General features: G+C 44.7%; 1 protein-coding gene across 1 annotated transcript; it reads right to left on the bottom strand.

Annotated features, from left to right (window-relative positions):
* Positions 1-12,811: 12,811 nt before the first annotated feature.
* On the bottom strand, positions 12,812-18,646 carry col10a1a (collagen, type X, alpha 1a). The gene is made up of 3 exons (XM_055864222.1): positions 18,545-18,646; positions 18,013-18,148; positions 12,812-15,339 (listed from the first exon to the last, which is right to left on the bottom strand). Exons 2-3 carry the CDS (start codon positions 18,143-18,145, stop codon positions 13,502-13,504), a joined length of 1,971 nt encoding a protein of 656 aa, XP_055720197.1. The 5' UTR covers positions 18,146-18,148; positions 18,545-18,646; the 3' UTR covers positions 12,812-13,501.
* Between the last annotated feature and the right edge of the window lie 2,038 nt (positions 18,647-20,684).

Genomic DNA, 20,684 nt, shown 5'->3' with positions numbered 1-20,684 from the left:
GGAGCACTCTGGCTGTGTCCCAAGTGTCACCCCTCTCCCTATAGTGTATTGTTTTTGGTCAGGGGACATTAGGGACACAACCTTTCCAGTTACCTTGCCCAAACTCCAAAGGTCATTGGGCCCCACCGCCACAGTGTGTGGATATTCAGGGAGCTCCAACAGTATTGGGATCGTGACACATTGTTTGTTGCTTTGGCTCTGTACATGTCGGATACATTTGCCAATAATCCCAATACTTTTGGAGCTCACTGAGGTCGACAACTTGAGTAGAATACCTTAAATTGAAGTACAACCTTCATTCCGCTCTTCCTTCAAGTAGTCACCAATCTGTATGTTCAGATGTTTGCCATCTTATGGCTGTCATGATGGCGTGAGAGACAAGTAAAGATGCCATTCATTAGCATGGGAAGACCTGGGTCTTGTTCATTAGGCACCAAACGGAAGAAAACTGACTGAAACAGGGAGGGACTGTCTGGACTTGCTCTAATTAGAAACGCTCGTTTTTGTTTTCCGTTGCATAACATTTTGCTCTGGTGTGCCCTAATGAATACGACCCTACCTTGATCATTCCCTCCAGTCAACCCAGTCTAAACTGCCTGACCCTCTCTTTCCCTCCAGTCTACACTGCCTGACCCTCTCTCTCCCTCCAGTCTACACTGCTTGACCCTCTCTCTCTCCCTCCAGTCTACACTGCCTGACCCCCTCTCTCTCCCTCCAGTCTACACTGCCTGACCCCCTCTCTCTCCCTCCAGTCTACACTGCCTGACCCTCTCTCTCTCCCTCCTGACTAAACTGCCTGACTACCAGTCATATCACTACCCTGCTGCTTCCTGTCCTATGGTAGCCTGGATATCAGTCTGTTTAGCTAACGTTCCACTCCTTGTCATGACAATCAAGGAGTGGCATGTCATCCCAAACAGAGTGGATTTCTCCAGGCTAGTCCTATGGACTGTTCTGCTCCCCAGTTTGTCTATAGTTAAATGTTGTTGATATTGTTCCTTGTCTCATCTGTTTGGCTGCCTCTTTTCATTGTTCAACGTGTATTGGGAGTGACCCCTGGTTAATGCACTTGGACTGAATCTGACTTGACCCCAGGCAGGGCTCAGACGCTGTGTTGGAGCAGTATGTCCCCAGGTCCCAGACAGTCCAATGGAGGCTTGCCTTGCTGACCTGGTTCCCCCAGCAGATCTGGCACCTGAGGCAGGCCCACAGTGGAATAGCCGAGGCTGGGCTTATACCACAGCCAGGCTGGTTATGGAGCCAGCCAGCCAGGTGAGAGAAGAGAGCGAAGCAGCAGGGTTGAGGATTTAATGCAAGTGCCTGTTTTCTTTGAGTTGATAATTAATCACTTGGTGGATTGATAATTGTGAGTGAAGTGAGCAGGAGGAATAGGGGTTTGGAGTAATTCAATTAATGGATAGAATTTGAACAAACTTCTTGAATGGCCTCTTTTTTAAATCTGGTGTGCAGGATTCTACGGCCTCTCTAGAGCAGACTGTAGCAGAGAGGGAGGAGCCGGTAGCTGAGAGTGCGGAATCAGTATCCAACGGGGAGGAGTCAGCCCAGACGTCAGTCAGCCGGTTGGACACACTAAGCTCCACCTGCAGCCAACTCATAGGGAAGTGTCGCCAACAACAAACCTGGAAGATAACCAAGAGTAAGTCAAGAACAAAAAGGACGTCCCTGCACGTAGTACTGCGTTAATGGAAGCACCTTCAAACCTTCTCTCTTTAACACATTTTTAATGAGGGACACGTGTTGACTAGTTTGACGAGGGTAGTGGAAGTTGACTGAAAGGGAGAGAGACTACCTGACCTTGTCCAAATAAGAAATGCTTGCCAATTGTTTTGATATGGTGTGCCCTAATGAATATGACCTCTCTCTGACTCCAGGACCTTGTCTGAGGAGGATGTGTGTATTCAGGATGACACCTGTGGTGGATTAATTTCTGTATTACCAAATGAGGAGCGAGAGAGAGACAAACTTCACACACCAGTCAAAGTTATACTTAAACTACATCTTTAATAATAATTAAGCTTTGCAATAGAATTTGACTTTCAACAATTCACTATCTAATCAACCGTTGAGAGTGCCGCCACAATGGCAACTGAGATCTTTTATAGCAAAGATCCACCCCCCTAGTCGACATGACAAACCACAGATAATAGGAACTGTTCACAAAGAAAGACTTTTACTTGAGAGAGGAGTATCCCATAGCCAGATAGCATTCGCTGTAAATTATCGTTCAGTTTGGTCTCTAGGACGAGGTTCTAATCTCTTTCCTGGTACTTCATAGTACAAAAGCACCAACTAATCCAATGGCATATATCAATTGTCAACTCTAGATACTCACATCTCAAGTAAACCCCCTTTTGACATCACTCCTGGACAAGCTCACTGAGGGGAGTGAGCCTCTAGGTCATACACTATCCCAGGATAAGTTTAAGATCAGAGAGGACCTACAATGTTTCCAGAAACTGCCATACAACTCCCCCCAATGGGAAAAGGAGGAAGTGACTGGCGCACAGACATTGGAGACAAGTAATTGGTTCCCTATTAATCACGTCATCCCTTCACATGGTTTAATAATAGGTAAAGACACATTCACATATGAAGACAATGTTCCACTCTGTCCTCTTCCCTTTCTGATATTCTGCATAGCACCAGGGACATGTGAAAGACAAGCCTGACCTCTCCCCTCTCTGGGCCCCAGGTGACTGAGCCCCAGCTGAGGGAAAAGTGCAACTGCCATCACCAGAGTCCGAAGGGATACATTCTAATGACAAGTATATCACATCAGCATATTATGCAAATAAAACATCTTAATTATCTGTTACCCAACTAATTCTGATTCATCCGCCACGCACCCCTGAGCTCCCTGCTCATATAGAACATACCACCCGATCCACTTCTGCCCCCCAGAGAGGCTCCACCCCCCAGAATCTCTCCAGCGCTCCACCAATCAGGCCTTTATGTTTGAGTGTCCAGACGGAAGCCACTCCTCAGTAAAAGGCACATGACATGCCGCTTGTAGTTTGCCAAAAGGGCACCTTAAGGACTTTCAGACCATTATAAATAAGATTCTCTGGTCTGATGAAACCAAGATTTAACTCTTTGGCCTGAATGCCAAGCATCACGTCTGGAGTAAACCTGGCACCATCCCTACGGTGAAGCATGGTGGTGGCAGCATCATGCTGTGGGCATGTTTTTCAGGGACTGTGAGATTTTAGTCAGGATCAAGGGGAAAAATGAACGGAGCAAAGTACAGAGAAATCCTTCATGAAAACCTGCTCCCGAGCACTCAGGACCTCAGACTGGGGCGAAGGTTCACCTTGCAACAGGACAACGACCCTAAGCACACAGTCAAGACAATGCAGGAGTAGCTTCCGGACAAGTCGCAATGTCATTGAGCGGCGCAGCCAGAGCCCGGACTTGAACCAGATCTAATATCTCTGGAGAGACCTGAAAATAGTTAGGTCTGGAAGGCCAGCATCCTGGAATCGCCTCTTCACTGTTGACGTTGAGACAGGTGTTTTGCGGGTACTATTTAATGAAGCTGCCAGTTGAGGACTTGATTCATAAATCCTCTCAGGGTAGGGGTGGTGATCTAGGATCAGGCCTTCGGGTAGGGTTGGTGATCTAGGATCAGGTCTCCGGGTAGGGGTGGTGATCTAGGATCAGGCCTTCGGGTAGGGTTGGTGATCTAGGATCAGGCCTTCGGTTATAGGGGTAGTGATCTAGGATCAGGCCTTCGGTTATAAGGGAAGTTTAGGGTTCAGGTTAAGGTCAGGATTAGGGTCAGGATTGAGGTTATAGTCAAGGTTAGGTTTAGGGTTAGGGTGAGCTGGGGTTAGGATGGTTCAGGTTAGTGTTAAGATCAGGGTTAGAAAGGTTAAGGTCTCTAATACTTTTCATTAAGGCCTGTGGGATTACAAGTACACCATTTTTTAATCCAACATCGTTCCTTGATCTGTCTGTGTTTTAATGACCACCCTTGGTTCGATTCCAACCCTGCTATTCTTAACTGAGCTACTGGATGAGATCTAAAGTGGGTGTATAATGTGGTTTTAACCGACTCTTTTCTTATATGATATAGATGTCGTTTGAGTCTGGCTTCCAAGGTGTTCCTAGTTTCTCCAATATACAGTTTCCCACATTGTGGACATTCAATTCCATATACAATGTTGGTGGTCTTCAATTGAAATCCCTCCCATACTGGAGCCCCTAGACCCGACCATTTATTCTGAATGTATTTTACTTGTCTAAAATGTGATCCACTCCGCACTGGCTTCTCCCTAAATCCAGAGTGTACCAGCACATCTTTCAAGTTTTTATTTCGCTGATATGCCGATATTACTCTGAACTGTTGGAGAATCTCCACATCCTCCCTTGTCTGCTTAAAATGATCCTTCACTATGGAGTTAAACTTCATAGAAGACTGTGAATATGTGGTGACAAATGGGATAATGCTTCCATCATTACTAGTCCTCCCATATATAGGTTTAGTTACAAACATAGTGTTCACCTCTGCTCTTATAGTGCGGAGGAAAGGTTTCGAGTATCCTCTGGGTCTGAGAGCCTTAAAAATAATTCCTATGTTTTCCCTGTGTACAAATCCTGTGAAATCTGATACGCTGCGACTTTATCAACCCTCTGTAGGTGCGTTTCGGATGAAAACTGGACTTATGTAAGAGGGAATGAGTGTCAGCAGGTTTAAAATAAACCTTTGTTGCTAATTCCTTCATGTTATCACTACCCTCCACAAAAAAATACCTGTGTCCAAAAATTACATTAGTTCCGGCTGAACATTGTTTAATCGTAATTGACGGATGATGTGTATTCAAAATCTTCACAAATTCCATAAATTCTGAGAGGGAATGTGTCCATAACCCAAATATATAATCTAGATACCGTAAATACAAGATTGGAAGCTTTATGCATTTGGGGAAGGCTGATTGTTCCCATTCCGCCATATAAATATTGTCATATGACGGGGAAAACTTCTTTCCCATAGCTGTATCATGGATTTAAAGAAAACCGTTAGAGTAGAATTCAAAGTAATTTCTTGTTAGACTAAGTTCCAGTAATTGTGATAATGCCCCATCTTGTCTATCTAGGTCTGGATATTTATGGAATATGTTTTGATTGCTCTAGGACCCAAGTTGGTGTCAATGTTGGTATACAAGGAGTCAATATCAATTGAAAAAATTGAGGCACACTAATTTCTTTCAATTTTGTCACAAATTCATACGTGTCTTTAATGAAGCTTTGATGTTTCCGTGACAGAGGATTTATGAAATAATCGAAGTACTCCACTAATCTATATGATTCCGAACCACAGTCCGATACAATCGGCCTACAACATGGAACCTCAGAAGGAATTGTCCAAGTCTCAGGAGGTTTGTGGATTTTAGGCAACAAATAAAATTGTCTAGGGTGTGGGGTATCTGGTCCATATAGGTAAAACATTTGTTTGTAATGTAGTTACTCTCATAAAGTTCCACCTATAATCTGCCTCATTTGTCTCTGGGTCTCCTGCTGCAATGAATGAGTCAGTGGTCTATAATGTTTAGAATTACTCAATTGTCTTTTAGCCTCTATGAGGTACAGGGTTTTATCCAATATAACAAGCTTTGATCCTTTATCTGCTGGTTTTATAACTATGTTTGAATTCTTACTTTTGAATTAAAGTCTGGGTAAGGGTTAGGCTTAGGTTTATGGGAAATTCTGTTTATTGAGGTGTTTTTCACCTTGAGTTGCACTGGCCTATTGTGATCTAGTCTGTTATCCAATCCTGGGTTTATGTAAAGATTTGTGTTTGTGAAAATGTAAAATGTATGAATAGTTGACCTACCCTTATTTTTTTGCCATTCAGTCCAAGTGGAGCCGAAAATCTAAGGGTGGCTATCCACTTGGATTCTGCGGCCTTTCTCTGGGCTATAGTCCCGGTGGAGATAGTTTCTAGCCCAGTGATGTTCAGGTGTATAATGGGTTTGTGTTTGGAAATGTGTGACTAGATGTGTGGACAATTTATTATTAGTGATTGTATATATGTGTTGTTTAAGACGTGTTAAGATTGTAAACCCAGTTTCCCCGACATAGATTTTATGACATAATGCACAGGTGACTGCATAAACCATATTGGTGCTGTTTATGTTCATCAGTTGTTTGATTGGGCAGAAGGTGTGTGCGTGTGGTTTGTTGTCTGTAGTAGTGATATTCCATGGGAGAGGGCCTGTTCAAAAATGTAACATGGATTAAGAGGTCCTTTAGGTTGGGATTCCTCCTGTATGCTGAGATGGGTTGGAATGGTTGTAGTGGGAGGAAGACATGTTGTGTATTTAAAAATGTGCTTTTTAGTCTTGAGTTTATGCGTTGGTTTGTGTCTGAATGGGTGCTGATGATAGGTAACCTCTGGGGCTCAGACCCTGTACCCAAGATGGGAGTGGGGGTTCGAGGGAAAGTATGAGGGTAGCGGAAGGGGATTGGATTGGGATTCAGACCCTGGTTAGGGAAGGGGAGAGAACGGGATATGGGTGGCTGGCCCAGAGGTCTGTGGTGGTGGTATTGAGGGTGGAGGTCGGAGTCAGCCCCAGTGTTCTGGTGGTCCTTATAGGCATTCTGGTCCTGATCCTGGGGTTTAGGGTAAGGGTTGGGATTAGGGTTAGAAACCAGGTTCTGTGGGTTAAGGTTAGGGCTAGGGTTAGGGTCAGGAACAGTGCCACCTGGGTTAAGGTTAGGAGGGAGAAGCAATTGATTTTGGATGATGCTTACAAGCGTGTCAACTTTGATGCACCTCAGTGACCGCTTTGAGTACCCCCTCCTCAATGCCTCAAATAATGTGTGTAGCTGTATTGAAATCCGTCTGTTGAGTACATAATCTGTAGAATCGGATGAGTTGTGATTTGACAATTCCCCTAAAGGTATGTTTGGGGTGGAAACTGGATCGGTGGAGTAATGCATGTATGTCTGTTTCTTTGAAGTAAACTTTAGTGTGTAGGTCAACTATGGTTGCTTCAGTGTCCGGAAAGAAAACGGTGGTGTCTAAGAAGTTTATTCTATGTGGGCGTATGACATATATAACTGTAATGGTGGGATGGTGATTGTTCTAGATGTCTATGAATGTGGTGAAGTCCTGTAGATTGTGTTGCCACACTCCGAAGATATCATCCAGGTAGCGTTTGTAAAACAAGGAAAGCAGTGGGCATTTTCCCAAAGCTGTAGTCTCCTAGTCCGCCATATATATGCTTGGTATGCTGGAGCGAACTTTTTGCCCATTGCTTTCCAATGAATCTGTAGATAGTATTGGATGTTAAATGTAAAGTCATTATTTCTGACCCCCAATTCAAGTAGCTGTAGGATGTGTTTGTCTGGTCTCTGTCTGTCTGGACATCTTCGGAGTGTGGCTTCCACTGCTGCCATCCCTGAGGGGATGTCTATGTTTGTATAAAGAGAGTCTATATCTACGGTGAAAAGGTATGCCTGTGCTGGAACTGGGATTTTTACGAAGTGTGTCTATGAAGTGATATGTGCCATTAATGTAACTGGCATGTTTCTGTGAGATGGGATTGAGAAAATGATCTATGAATTCGGCTGCTGGAGATGACTCACTACCACATTCCGAGACGATGGGTCTTCCCGTGGGGACCCGAAAAGGGACGGTCCACGTCTCTGGTGTTTTGTGAATTTTTGGTAAGAGGTAAAATAATCTCTGTCTCGGTATATCAGGTCCATCTAAATATTCTTTCTGTCTATGTGAGATAAATGTATTTTTATAAAGGTACGCTAAAATCTGTCTGACTCGTGTCTGTGTCTGCATCTGTGGGGATGGGTGTGTAGTGTTGTATATTGGAAAGTTGGCGATTGGCTTCCAAGAGATATTGCTATTTATCACTATCTTGGAGCCTTTGTCTGCTGGTTTAATTGTTATATGTTTGTTTTGTCTTAGCTGGGTTATCGCTAGTCTTTCTTCTTGTGTAATGTTATGTGTGGTTGTAATAGTAGAGCTATGTAAATCTCTGATAATCTGTGTGTTGGTTTTAATACGTTTTCTGATCGGTTGTGATAATGTCTTTAGTGGGGGTACCCATTGGGATCTTGCAGTGAATGGTTGCGTAATAAAATCAGTAGTGTAGTCAAAATGGTCTAATAACTTGAGGTTTCTATGGAACCTATGGATGTCCCTTTGCAGGTCCCCATAGTCAGACCGTGTCGGTGTCAGGACAAACGTCAGTCCCTTCTCCAGCAGCCGAGTCTCAGAAAAGGATAGAACAAATACCATGGATAGATTCATAGTGTTGGTGGAGGGGCTGCCCTATGCACGTACCCTCTTCTACCACTTCAGCTGAGTGGCCCAATGTTTCAGTATTTTGGCTGCTGTAGCTGGTGTCCAATGTATGTAGTCATGATTTTCAGTGATGAATTCTGAGTGGTGTATTTCAAGTGGGGCATTGCAATGTGTAGTGATGTATGTGTTGATATGTTTCAGCATGTCCTTCTGTTGACGTGTGAGGTTGGGTGAGAAGTTGATGATTGGCCAGTAGATGGTGGCATTGGGGTACATGACTGTGGCTTTGTTGTGAAGTATCTGTAGTTGGCTTATGGGTGTTGATGTCCTTTCCTGGTCTTTGTTATTTATCCCCAAGGACAGCACAACCACCTTGGTGTTGGGGTGGACTTGGCCAAAACCCCAGTAATGTGATGACATTGTGCTCCTGGATAAACTATCTATCTGAATGTGTTTTGAAAGGGTGTGGTGGATTTCTACTAAGGTTAGAATCTCCTATGATGATGATCGGTTTATGTGAAGTTATATAACAATCATATGTCCTTCTTGTGCTCAAATTGTCTGGTGGGTCGATACAATAATCTGAGAGATGGTGGAGATGTTGGGGTGGAGTGTCTAGGTAGAGGAGAGAGTCTAACCATTGGTTCTTGCCCAATCTTTTTCATAGTACCCAAGATAAGTGGGGTGGGTACAAGGTTTCCAGTATGTGGAGAAGAAAGTATTGGAGATGTTTCAGAGGGGAAATTGAGTTCCAGTCTCACCATAGGTTCTTTGGGGAGCCCATTTTTTGGAGACATACTACGTGGAGTGGGTAGTAAGGGCGGTCTGGTGTGTGGAGAAGTAGGTGTTGGGGAGGGTTCAGACGGGACATTGCTGGGATTTAACTTCCCTTTAGTCTGTCCGATCATCACATTTTTATCACCCTTAGCCCCTTTCTCCTTATTCACCGTCTCAGTGGGGTTTATGGGTATGTTGATTTGGGTCTCTGTGGAAACAGAAGTAAAGATGTTAGTGTCTGGGCTAGATGGACCTGAGATGTTCAAGTCAGAGTACACCGCCACATTATTAGATCTAGGTTTACCGGGTGGTTGTGCTGTCCCTATTGCTACGGTGAGTGGAGAGGTGGTTGGAATGGCCACTTGGCTCCAAGGTGTATGGATCACCTGGGCCTCAATCGTAACTGTCTTTGGTTTGGCTGTGATATGTGAGTTTTCAACTACGGTAGATTGTAGAGGTGGGAAGTCCTCTTCTATTAATTAAAAGTTAGTGATGAATGGGTGAGTGTCAGATCGGAGTGCTATACTGGGCTGGGCAATTGTTTCTGGGGGCTGAGTTGTTGTTGCTTGACTGGAGTGAGGGAATATCAAGTTTGGTGTTAATAACCCCATCCCTGTCTCCTGTGTGGTGTGTGGAAGGGTTTTGTTTGACGGGCTGGAAAATGGGGGCCACAATGTCTAAAGCATATTTCTCATTACTCAGTCTGGAGGCAGTGTGAGGCTCTTCCAATTTGGCCAGATCTGGGAATCTGTGGTGTAGTTTTGGCTACTGCAGGTTTGATTAGCCTGACAGCCATAAGTGATGGGATTTTTTCTATTGGAGTTTGTTTGGAAGGTCCTGTCATCTGGGTAGGTGGTCTAGGGTTCTTAGTGGCTCGTGGAGGAAAACCTCCAGTTCTCGGAGTTGGGGTAGGGGTAGTGAAATGATGTAGAATGGCTGAGGTGGGAAGTGGAGCCTCTGTAGCTACTTGGTCCTGTAAGAGGGCTGTCACTGTGGGGAATGTACTATCGTGCAATCTATGCTTGTACCTGTGTTCAGCCCAACGAACCGCTGTCTGAAAGGCGATATCGTTGAAAGGAAAGCCTGTAGGGGACATAGTGTTCAGTATGGTCTCATAATGTTCAAGCAAGATATGCATGTTAGCCAACATCCAATTGTTAGTGTTTACTGACACGTTCTGCTTTGTAGATGTGTTTGGGGAAGATGGTTTTATAAAGTCTGTCAATTTCCTTACGTGTTTCATCATTCCCACTGGAAATGTCTGTTTCCAGTGCATGTAGGATAATGTGTTTGTGGTGTGTAGCTTGTACCAGTTTAAAATAAGTCTTGGTTATGTGTTGGATGGAAGGTGTTGTGTTTAGTTCTATGGTGTGAGCGTTAGTCTCCCCCTCTTCTGGAAGGGTTTCTAAAACAGTGAACCTATTACTGTGCATATTTAATCCAGCTACTGTTCATTGACATACAAGAACCGTACTTCAGGTGTGTTTACCACCTTCAATTTGAAGTCATGTTGTGTATTTAAAAATGTGCTTTTCAGTCTTGAGTTTATGCGTTGGTTTGGGTCTGAATAGGTGCTGATGATAGGTAACCTCTGGGGCTCAGACCCTGTACCCAAGATGGGAGTGGGTGCTCGAGGGAAAGTCTGAGGGTAGCGGAAGGGGATTGGATTGTGGATTCAGACCCTGATTAGGGAAGGGGAGAGAACGGGATATGGGTGGCTGGCCCAGAGGTCTGTGGTGGTGGTATTGAGGGTGGAGGTCGGAGTCAGCCCCAGTGTTCTGGTGGTCCTTATAGGCATTCTGGTCCTGATCCTGGGGATTAGGGTTAGAAACCGGGTTCTGTGTGTTAGGGTTAGGGGTTTAGGGTTTAGGTTTTTGTTTGTTAAGGAATCCACAAGGTCGATCTGATGCCTTCAAGCTAATGCAGAGACCGGGGCGGAGGGTTGCACTCCGCTTGCCGAATGGTAGTCAAGGGGTCCGGGCACAGATCCGCCCAGGTTGTAGAACCCTATAGTTGCCCACTTTAGTAGAGTTGGGTTTGGGGTATGTTGGTTTAAGATGTCTTCATACTTGGTCATACATACATTTTAAGTCCATGTAGGGTGGAGGTTAGGGTAAGTGTGAGGTTGGGTTAGGATAGGGGTGGGGTTAGGTTTTTGTTTGTTTGGGATTCCACAAGGTTGATCTGATGCCATTTGAAGTCCATGTAGGGGGTAGGGTTAGGTTTTATATTTGGTAGGGTTAAAATAAACTTTCGTTTTTTCTAGGTGCACAGGCCTGTTCCTATGTGCCCCTCCAATGTCTTAATAAAATGCTGTATAAGTGTCGCTAGATGGCAGCATAGGATCATAAATAAAACAAAGATGGTACTGAGAGAGTCTTAAAAGCAGTAGGCCAGGCTTCCGGAGGGCCGAATTTTCGAAGTCATGAATAAACAAGTGCATGCTCTGAAATCAATCAGTTTTAGAACTATTTATTAACAGAGAAACATACACATTATCCATCAAACCACCTTTTTTTCAAAATTGAAATTATCGTATTACAACTAAAAAGGTTAAACCCCTCCAACGCCCTATCCCTGTTTCTCATTTAAACCCTCCAGTGTAATGGTTTTGAAAACTCTGATCCAATTGCTTTCTGCTGCCCCTCGCTGACTCCCGGTCCACCCAGGACCCGACTGCAGACTCGATACACTGCGGTTGGTGATGGGGTGATCTTGAAAGTGATTAACCAGTACTGTATGTAATTATGCTTGTTTAATGTTGTACAGATGTCTTTTCAACCGGGTTTCTATTGTATGTTTTGTTTGACCGATATAGGGTTTATTGCATATTGTACAGATGATAATATAGATAACATTGGAGGTGCTGAGGGAGAGGCTTTCTGTGATCGGGGCAGAGGTGTCACTGTGGGGATTGGAGATTAATTTGCTCTGTCTGTAGTGGGTGGCATGGTGTTTGGGGGGTTGTGGTGGTATGTTACTGAACTTTGCCTGACTGAGTATAAGTCTTTGAGATTTTTATTCTTCCTGAATGCTGAAATGATTCTGTAAGGATGAAGGGGTGGGTAAACCTGTTGTACTATGGAGAAGTTGTATTTTAGTGCTTGATGTAGGGGTCTGACTCTTTTTGTGAAAATGTTGATACCAAGGGGATGAGTATTTTCTGTTGATGGGATGATGAGGAGGAAGGGTTAAGGTTAAGGTTGGGAGCGGGATGCGAACCTGGGTTAAGGTTTAGGGGTGGGATGCGAACCCGGGTTAGGTTCTTTGCTAGTTGTGGAGTCGGTTGATCCTCTTCCATCTCTGCCATGTGGAAACCGGAGGGAGGATTAGGGAGGGTGACTCCACGGCATTGACACCCGCCAGAGGGATCCGGGTACAACCAGACAGAGTTGTAGACCCCTTGGTTGCCCACCTGTAATAAAAAGGCTCTGGGGTGCGATTGCTGGGCGTTAGGGTCAGTCCGTCAGTAGGGTTGGGGTGAGGCTACACACACATACAGTATGCTTAAAAATATCTTCCGAACGTTTCTTCTTACAAAATTGAAAAATGTGTAAAAAGGACTTTAGTCCTTTATGTACACCCCATCACGAGCATAATGTGCATTACTACAGAGTCTCAAATAGTGAAATCTGATATTGTGATGAACACCAATTGTTTAACGATTAACTTAAACTAGTTCTTTCCATAATTGAACTTGAGTTGTAAACCATGTGGTGCGCTGCACAGAAAACATTAAGCCTTGATCTTGGACTTCCCTTAAACTATCACAATGTGTCATATGCAGGCACAACCCTTGCTACATCCAATTTCCCACCTTTGCATTGTTTGAAAGTCCCAATCACACCCCAATTTTGTTTTTAAAGACATTTATTTTGGTAATTTTGCTTTATATGACATTAATCTTTGGAGATATAACAATGTTGTTGGTAAGGAATTTACATTTGTATGTCAGTATTTTGTGGTGTGTTATATCTTGTTTTATTTCTTATGGTCAATTTGACCATTGCCATTTCACAATATTCAAGTCACATACAAGGAAGTCAGGTACAACATGGTGCACAGAAAGTAATTCATATCTGATTGGTCACCAAAAAAAAGGTTGTACAAAAACACAGACATACACAAAAACAAGAATCACTTGCTGTAATCAGTAAGACATTTTCAGGACACAACATAGCCATAACACCTCAATTTCACATGTTGCCTCCACTCACAAAATACAACTGTGAATCATTGGTAACTTTGTTGATTGCCTCCCCATCCCCGATAACTTGTTAGATTTCCTTCCTCTTAGCACCCACTTCTTGTATTTTCAACTCGGGATGCTTCTATTCCTCAAAAAAGAGAGAACTGCCTGGTTGGTAAAGACAGGAAGATAACTTGTTTGATAAATAGCTTGCAGATTTTGTTGTGTGGTTATTGGGTGACACCGTATCACGTTGAAGCAATAAGGAACCCAGAGAAAGAGCAGTGGACGTTCTCAGCGGCAAAGATGCCATTGGCCTCATCATCGGGAATCTGAAGGTAGACTGTATCATTCACATCGAGCATAAGGACAGTGCTACCGGACATCTGGTCCAGGAAGCCCTTGTTGTACTCATCATAGCTGAACATGACCGGCGTGACGTTCTTGTACAGAGCCACCAGAGCATGAGCCCCATTCACGTGAATGGTGTATGAGAAGTAGTAGACTCCAGGGACCTGGCAAGTGAACTTCCCAGTGGTAGTGTCATAGTGATTCTCTGCATTGTACACCTCGTTGTCAAACTTAATGGGTTCCCCAGATGGAGGATAAGGACTAGCCAGGGAAACAGAGAAAGCAGACATTAGGGCCTTGACAAGAGTAGGCACCATGACCTCACCCATGCCTATGCTCTTCTCGAAAATCACCTCGCCAGGAGGACCAGGTGGGCCGGGAGGTCCAGCAGGGCCTTGGCCACCATCCTGACCATCACTACCAGGGAGCCCAGGGGGACCCTGAGGGCCAAGGATTCCCTTAGCGGCCTGTCCAGCTGGGCCAGGGAGACCTGGGTGTCCTTTAAGGCCAGGTGTACCTGCGGAACCAGCAGGTCCAACCGGGCCTCTGGTACCTGGGGCACCGGCAGCTCCAGCCTCACCTGCCTCACCATTGCGCCCTGGGAAACCTTTGGGCCCGGCAGGTCCTGGGACACCTGAAGCACCAGTTGAACCTGTGTGGCCAGTGTCACCTTTGTTACCTGGAGCTCCAGTGGCTCCACTGGCACCAGTTGGCCCTGTTGCCCCAGTATAACCTTGCTTGCCCTGGAAACCTTGTGCTCCCTGATCTCCCTTATATCCCTTTGGTCCCTGGGGTCCCATTGCACCTGTGTCACCTTTGGGACCCATTTCCCCAGTATCTCCCTGGAAGCCTCTTGCACCCTGAGGACTGGCAGGACCCATGGGCCCAGTAGCACCAGTAGCTCCAGTATATCCCTGTGCTCCTGGCTCACCCTTCTGACCTGTTGTACCTGTGCTTCCTACAACTCCCCTTTCACCTTTCTGTCCATTTGCTCCTGGCTTTCCATATCCTGGGATACCAGGAGCACCAGTTGCTCCAGTTGATCCCTGATGACCTTTAGGACCAGATGAACCAGGCATACCTGGAGCCCCATTATCACCTGATTTTCCGGGCTGACCTACACCAGGAACCCCAGTGTGGCCCTTAGCACCTGGCAATCCAATGGGACCAGCAGCCCCATCCCTACCTGGGCTACCTGACTTTCCTGCCTCACCTGGGAATCCTGGCTTGCCTGGCTTTCCAACACCGACTGCTCCAGGCTGCCCAGCTGGTCCCATAGGTCCCACAGCCCCTGTCTTACCTTGTGCCCCTAGGATACCCACTCCTCTGTCCCCTTTAGCTCCTGACGAACCAGGCACACCTGGATGTCCCTTAAGACCTGTTTCCCCCCTTGGTCCCATTGCTCCGGGCAGACCGTGAGGTCCAGGTATGCCGCTGGAAGAGATCCCAGCAGGTCCGGGGCTTCCAGCAGGTCCAGGCATGCCCCTGGGACCCTGAAGTCCAGCTGCCCCCACCTTTCCTTTCTCGCCAGCTGCACCAGGAACACCAGGCTTACCAGGACCACCCGGGGAGCCAGATTTGCCAGGTGCGGAGTAGCCAGCAGGTCCTGGTGGTCCGGCAGGGCCCTCTGGTCCGGGCTGTCCCACAGCTCTTTCCCCTGCGGGGCCAGGTGGGCCAGGTGGGCCCTCTGGGCCGGGCTCACCTGGGGTACCGGGCTCTCCTGCCACTGACACCACTGTGGAGAAATAACAAGTCACCTTATTAATACAACAGATGACAAGTGATCCTCTTGTAGTAAATGTGTCATTGGCAATTGTCTCTACCTAATTATAGAATCATAATTAAGTCAGCTACTATTGTCGATCATTCTCCAATTATTACTATTTTAATTTAAGACTAGGAGCTGAGATTGGTGTGCCACTCCTGAAGTGTGCACTTGTCCACTCCTCCCTACATATTTTAAAGCATTGGTAAGGTGTAAGCATATTTATCTTTTTTTTGTTTAAAATCCATTAAGTAAACATAAGTGCACATACTTGTTCAGAAGTTTATAGAATTGGGAGACAGAAATGTAGTGCACTTTAAAAGCACAATACTTTGACTTCCATTGCCCTATGTGGGCACCTCAAGGTACTATGAGCACATTTAGGTGCCAGGATGTAGTAAAAGATAATAATAACACTAATTTATGGGGCACCTTATCCTACTTGTTGTGTTCTATTGGATAGGGTGTAGATAGAGGTGTAGCGATGAAAGAAAGGAGGAGAGAGGGTGCTAGAGCACTGAGTCGGATTCGGACCCATGCTCACAGCTGCACAGTACATATGATCAAAGGCAGCCGATTAGACCGCTAGACCACCCCAGGCGACAAATGGGTGCACTTTTGGTCTTTGTACAGCAGGGGCATAGCCAGAAATACATTGGTGGATGGTGGACGAGGAGTATTGTTTTCATAATAATGTATTCTTGTTTTGTATTTGCCCAATCTAATTGGGTGGGGCAGGCCCTCCTAGTTGAGTAGTTGAGTGATGGAGGATGGACATTTTAATTTATGGACATGATAAATGAAGAGGCTTAGAACTTATTAAAATAAGTAAAGTATTGTGTTACACTCAGCAATTGTCAGAGGAACAATGATCATTTTTTGCTCTGTTTGGTTTCCATATTCAAAAGTCATGTACATTTGGTGTATACCTTATTTGTTTATACTAGGATTCCCAAAATGCAATTCACCGCTTGACCATTTACCAAAATGGTGTACTACATCTTTGTTTTGGGTGGGCAAGTTAGTTCGCTAGCTAGACAGAAGTAAGTCGTGTTTCCCAATTTAACCTCGTTCTAGTTTGACATTTGGTTAACACCCCCTTTTGCTGGAAACATGGGAACATGGGGCTGTACGTATCAAGTGTCTCAAATTAGGAGTTATGATTTATGATCAGGTCCCCCCTGTCCATATAATCTTATTCATTGTGATCTGATCCAAAACTGATCCTGAATCAGCACTCCTGCTCGGAGATGCTTGTTATACATGGCCCCCAATCACCTGCAAAATGTCGGGGTACACTCTCCCTCAAGGTCATTCCAATGATTTTGGCACATTTATTCAAAATGTTTATCAATGAAATTGTCAATTGAAATTGTTTATCAATGAAATCAATGAAAATGTTTATCAATGAAAATATGTTTCTGGGTGATTGAACTGTAATTGACGGTGTTAAAGTCGTATAATACTAAAAAGAGGCATGTACCATTTTACACACTACTGTATATGATATGAAAATACAGTTGATGATCATTTAATGTTCATTTGCTACAGCAAGAAACCAGTGACGTTGAGCGGTCTATAAATGATTTCATTGTTATCTTCTATTGTAATGAATAGCTGACTTTGCCCTGCCTAACTGATGGTAACAGTACCGATACTGACTTTAAAAAAAAGTCATATATATATAGTTAATTGAAACATAAACATAAGAAGAATCATACAATGTGTCTCTTTTTCCTTAGTAATGCATTAGCTAACTATATACTGTATATGACTTTTAAAAAATCCAGTATCGGTACTGTTACCATCAGTTAGGTAGGGCAAAATCAGCTATTCATTACAATAGAAGATAACAATTAAATATGTATAGACAGTCCAACTTATTGCCATTTTATAAATGACTGAAATGAGTCATCTGTACTTAAGTGTCGTTTTTTAAAGTTAAATATTTTAAAAAGACTAAAATATCAGCACATCTATATTCTCCACTAAGTTCTACACAACTGAATCACTGATCTAACTGGGGAATCCTCAAATCACTTCTTAAAACCTAATGACAGCACCAAGAGAGTGACTGAGAATCCAGTAAAAATTGAATCCACTCAATCCACTCAATTGAAGTACAGATATTGTGAAGGTATTAAAACGCTCAGTTGTAGAATTATAACAAAATGACTGTTGAAGAAAGGGTTATTTAGCCTGAGTGAGAACGATAACAACTGCATACACAGCATACACATACACTGCATACACTCACTTCAGACGGTATGCAAGATAATGTGATTCAACTGTTACTATCGCTGTGAATTATTATAACGTGTATTTATGTGTCAATTGATCCTGTAAGGGATGGGTTGTCTACTGCCAATATGACACAAAAATAAAATGTTATTCATTAATTCAACTGTATGTCTGAGTGTTCCTGTGCAAGAACTGAAAGTGTACATCCTCAGATGGAAATCACACGTTCAGTGGAAAAATGTGCACATATATCTGCCTGTTTGTGGGAAAGTGTGAAGATGTTAGAATGAATCATTGATTATAGTTGAACTGTTACATTGTCCATCGAAACTGTATCACAGCGATTTCAAAGACATCGCCTGTAGCATACCAGGCAATGTAGACGCGGATGTTGGTTCTTACCGTGGCTCTTCACAGAGTAGGGCTGGTATTGGGGGGAGACCTTCATTACTTTCTTCACTATATATGAACCACTACCATGAACAGCTGTCAAGGCCACCAGGAGGAGGAGGATGCTCAATACTCTTACTTCCATTTTCTGAAACAAGAAAAGATCCAGCACTGCTTAGCTTTAATTTTGAAGTTGCTGCAATGACATTTCTGTAACACTCTTTCTTCTCTCTGCACACATATACTGAACTCTGAACTGCACACATAACTGAATTACACCCCCCCCCCCCCCCCTCCAAAAAAAAAGTACAACAAATGATATAGATAGCAAGGAAATTCATTTGAATACTGAGTTTCAGCCTCCTGGATCTCAGCCTGTTCTCCTAGAACTCTGGCTATCCTCCTTGGTTTTACAAGGCACCAACATCTCTTCCACCTGCCCAGTCCTGGCTCATCCCAGTGGGAGTAGGAGTCAGGCCTCGGAAGGGCCCTATTGTTCACTGCGCCAAGAGATGAAGCGGATAGAGAGGAAGAGCACACATACCGGGATGCAGTTGAGTGAGTTGGAGTTCCAAAAAGGGGTAAGAAATCTTCAGCACCACTGTCCCCCTACTGCTGCTGCTGTATATCCTTAGGTTAGGAGCACTTTGGAGAATCTGCTGCCTCCCAGTACAATGATGTGAGTATTTATACCATATCTGCCCCTTGCATCATAAGAAATAGCCCCCACCACACAAGTACCTCCCTTCTCAGAGCTACGCTGTAATTAGCTAACAGATCTGCCCAATGCAGGCATGTCACATACTGTAAGGATGCCTATTTGCTTCGGATAGTTAGACACATGATTAGAACTTATTTTAGTCTTGCAAAATAATCAAGTTTAGACACCAAAGTGTAAAATAGTTCACTGTTTGGTTTGAAGATTTATTTTAATTATTGCTCTTGTTCATGTGGGTTTTCCCTGTAACGTTTTTCCTCTACCTTTTGTGTGGTGAACAGATCTGGTAAATGTTCTTCCAGATTTGGTCAGTTTTCTGTCAATAGTACCATAAGAGTAAACAGCAAAATCTGTGTTAAAAGTGTTAAACTAACTCGCTGTAGTGCTAATTTGAACACTTTTGCAGTGTGTATATGCATCCACTCTCAGCAGAGTGAATTTAGTACTTCAATTGTTCAAATGTCTACATTTAGACAATTCTTCTGTAACCCTTTACAGAGTAGACAATTTACACTGGCTGCGTGAAATTCACAACACACTGGAGTGAACTAATAGGCATTACACTGGAGTGAACTAATTATCAATCAATCAATCCAATTTGTCACAAAGTGCTATACAGAAACCGAGACTAAAACCCCAAAGAGCAGTGGGATGCCCCGGTGCACAACTGAGCAAGGGGACAAGTACATTAGAGTGTCTAGTTTGAGAAACAGATGCCTCACAAGTCTCACATGCCTCACATGCCTCCTCAACTGGCAGCTTCATTAAATACACTACTCAAAAAAATAAAGGGAACACTTAAATAACACAATGTAACTCCAAGTCAATCACACTTCTGTGAAATCAAACTGTCTACTTAGGAAGCAACACTGATTGACAATAAATTTCACATGCTGTTGTGCAAATGGAATAGACAAAAGGTGGAAATTATAGGCAATTAGCAAGACACCCCCCAAAACAGGAGTGATTCTGCAGGTGGTGACCACAGACCACTTCTCAGCTCCTATGTTTCCTGGCTGATGTTTTGGTCACTTTTGAATGCTGGCGGTGCTCTCACTAGTGGTAGCATGAGACGGAGTCTACAACCCACACAAGTGGCTCAGGTAGTGCAGTTCATCCAGGATGGCACATCAATGCGAACTGTGGCAAAAAGGTTTGCTGTGTCTGTCAGCGTAGTGTCCAGAGCATGCAGGCGCTACCAGGAGACAGGCCAGTACATCAGGAGACGTGGAGGAGGCCGTAGGAGTGGAGGAGGCCGTAGGAGGGCAACAACCCAGCAGCAGGACCGCTACCTCCACCTTTGTGCAAGGAGGTGCACTGCCAGCGCCCTGCAAAATGACCTCCAGCAGGCCACAAATGTGCATGTGTCTGCTCAAACGGTCAGAAACAGACTCCATGAGGGTGGTATGAGGGCCCGACGTCCACAGTTGGGGCTTGTGCTTACAGCCCAACACCGTGCAGGACGTTTGGCATTTGCCAGAGAACACCAAGATTGGCAAATTCGCCACTGGCGCCCTGTGCTCTTCACAGATGAAAGCAGGTTCACACTGAGCACATGTGACAGACGTGACAGAGTCTGGAGACGCCGTGGAGAACGTTCTGCTGCCTGCAACATCCTCCAGCATGACCGGTTTGGCGATGGGTCAGTCATGGTGTGGGGTGGCAGTTCTTTGTGGGGCCGCACAGCCCTCCATGTGCTCGCCAGAGGTAGCCTGACTGCCATTAGGTACCGAGATGAGATCCTCAGACCCCTTGTGAGACCATATGCTGACACATGCACATTTGTGGCCTGCTGGAGGTCATTTTGCAGGGCTCTGGCAGTGCACCTCCTTGCACTAAGGCGGAGGTAGCGGTCCTGCTGCTGGGTTGTTGCCCTCCTACGGCCTCCTCCACATCTCCTGATGTACTGGCCTGTCTCCTGGTAGGGCCTCCATGCTCTGGACACTACGCTGACAGACACAGCAAA

The sequence above is a fragment of the Salvelinus fontinalis genome, chromosome 16, assembly GCF_029448725.1.
Source record: "Salvelinus fontinalis isolate EN_2023a chromosome 16, ASM2944872v1, whole genome shotgun sequence".
Taxonomy (NCBI): domain Eukaryota; kingdom Metazoa; phylum Chordata; class Actinopteri; order Salmoniformes; family Salmonidae; genus Salvelinus; species Salvelinus fontinalis.
The sequence above is the reverse complement of the archived record's forward strand: the minus strand, read 5'-3'. Positions and strand labels throughout refer to the sequence as shown.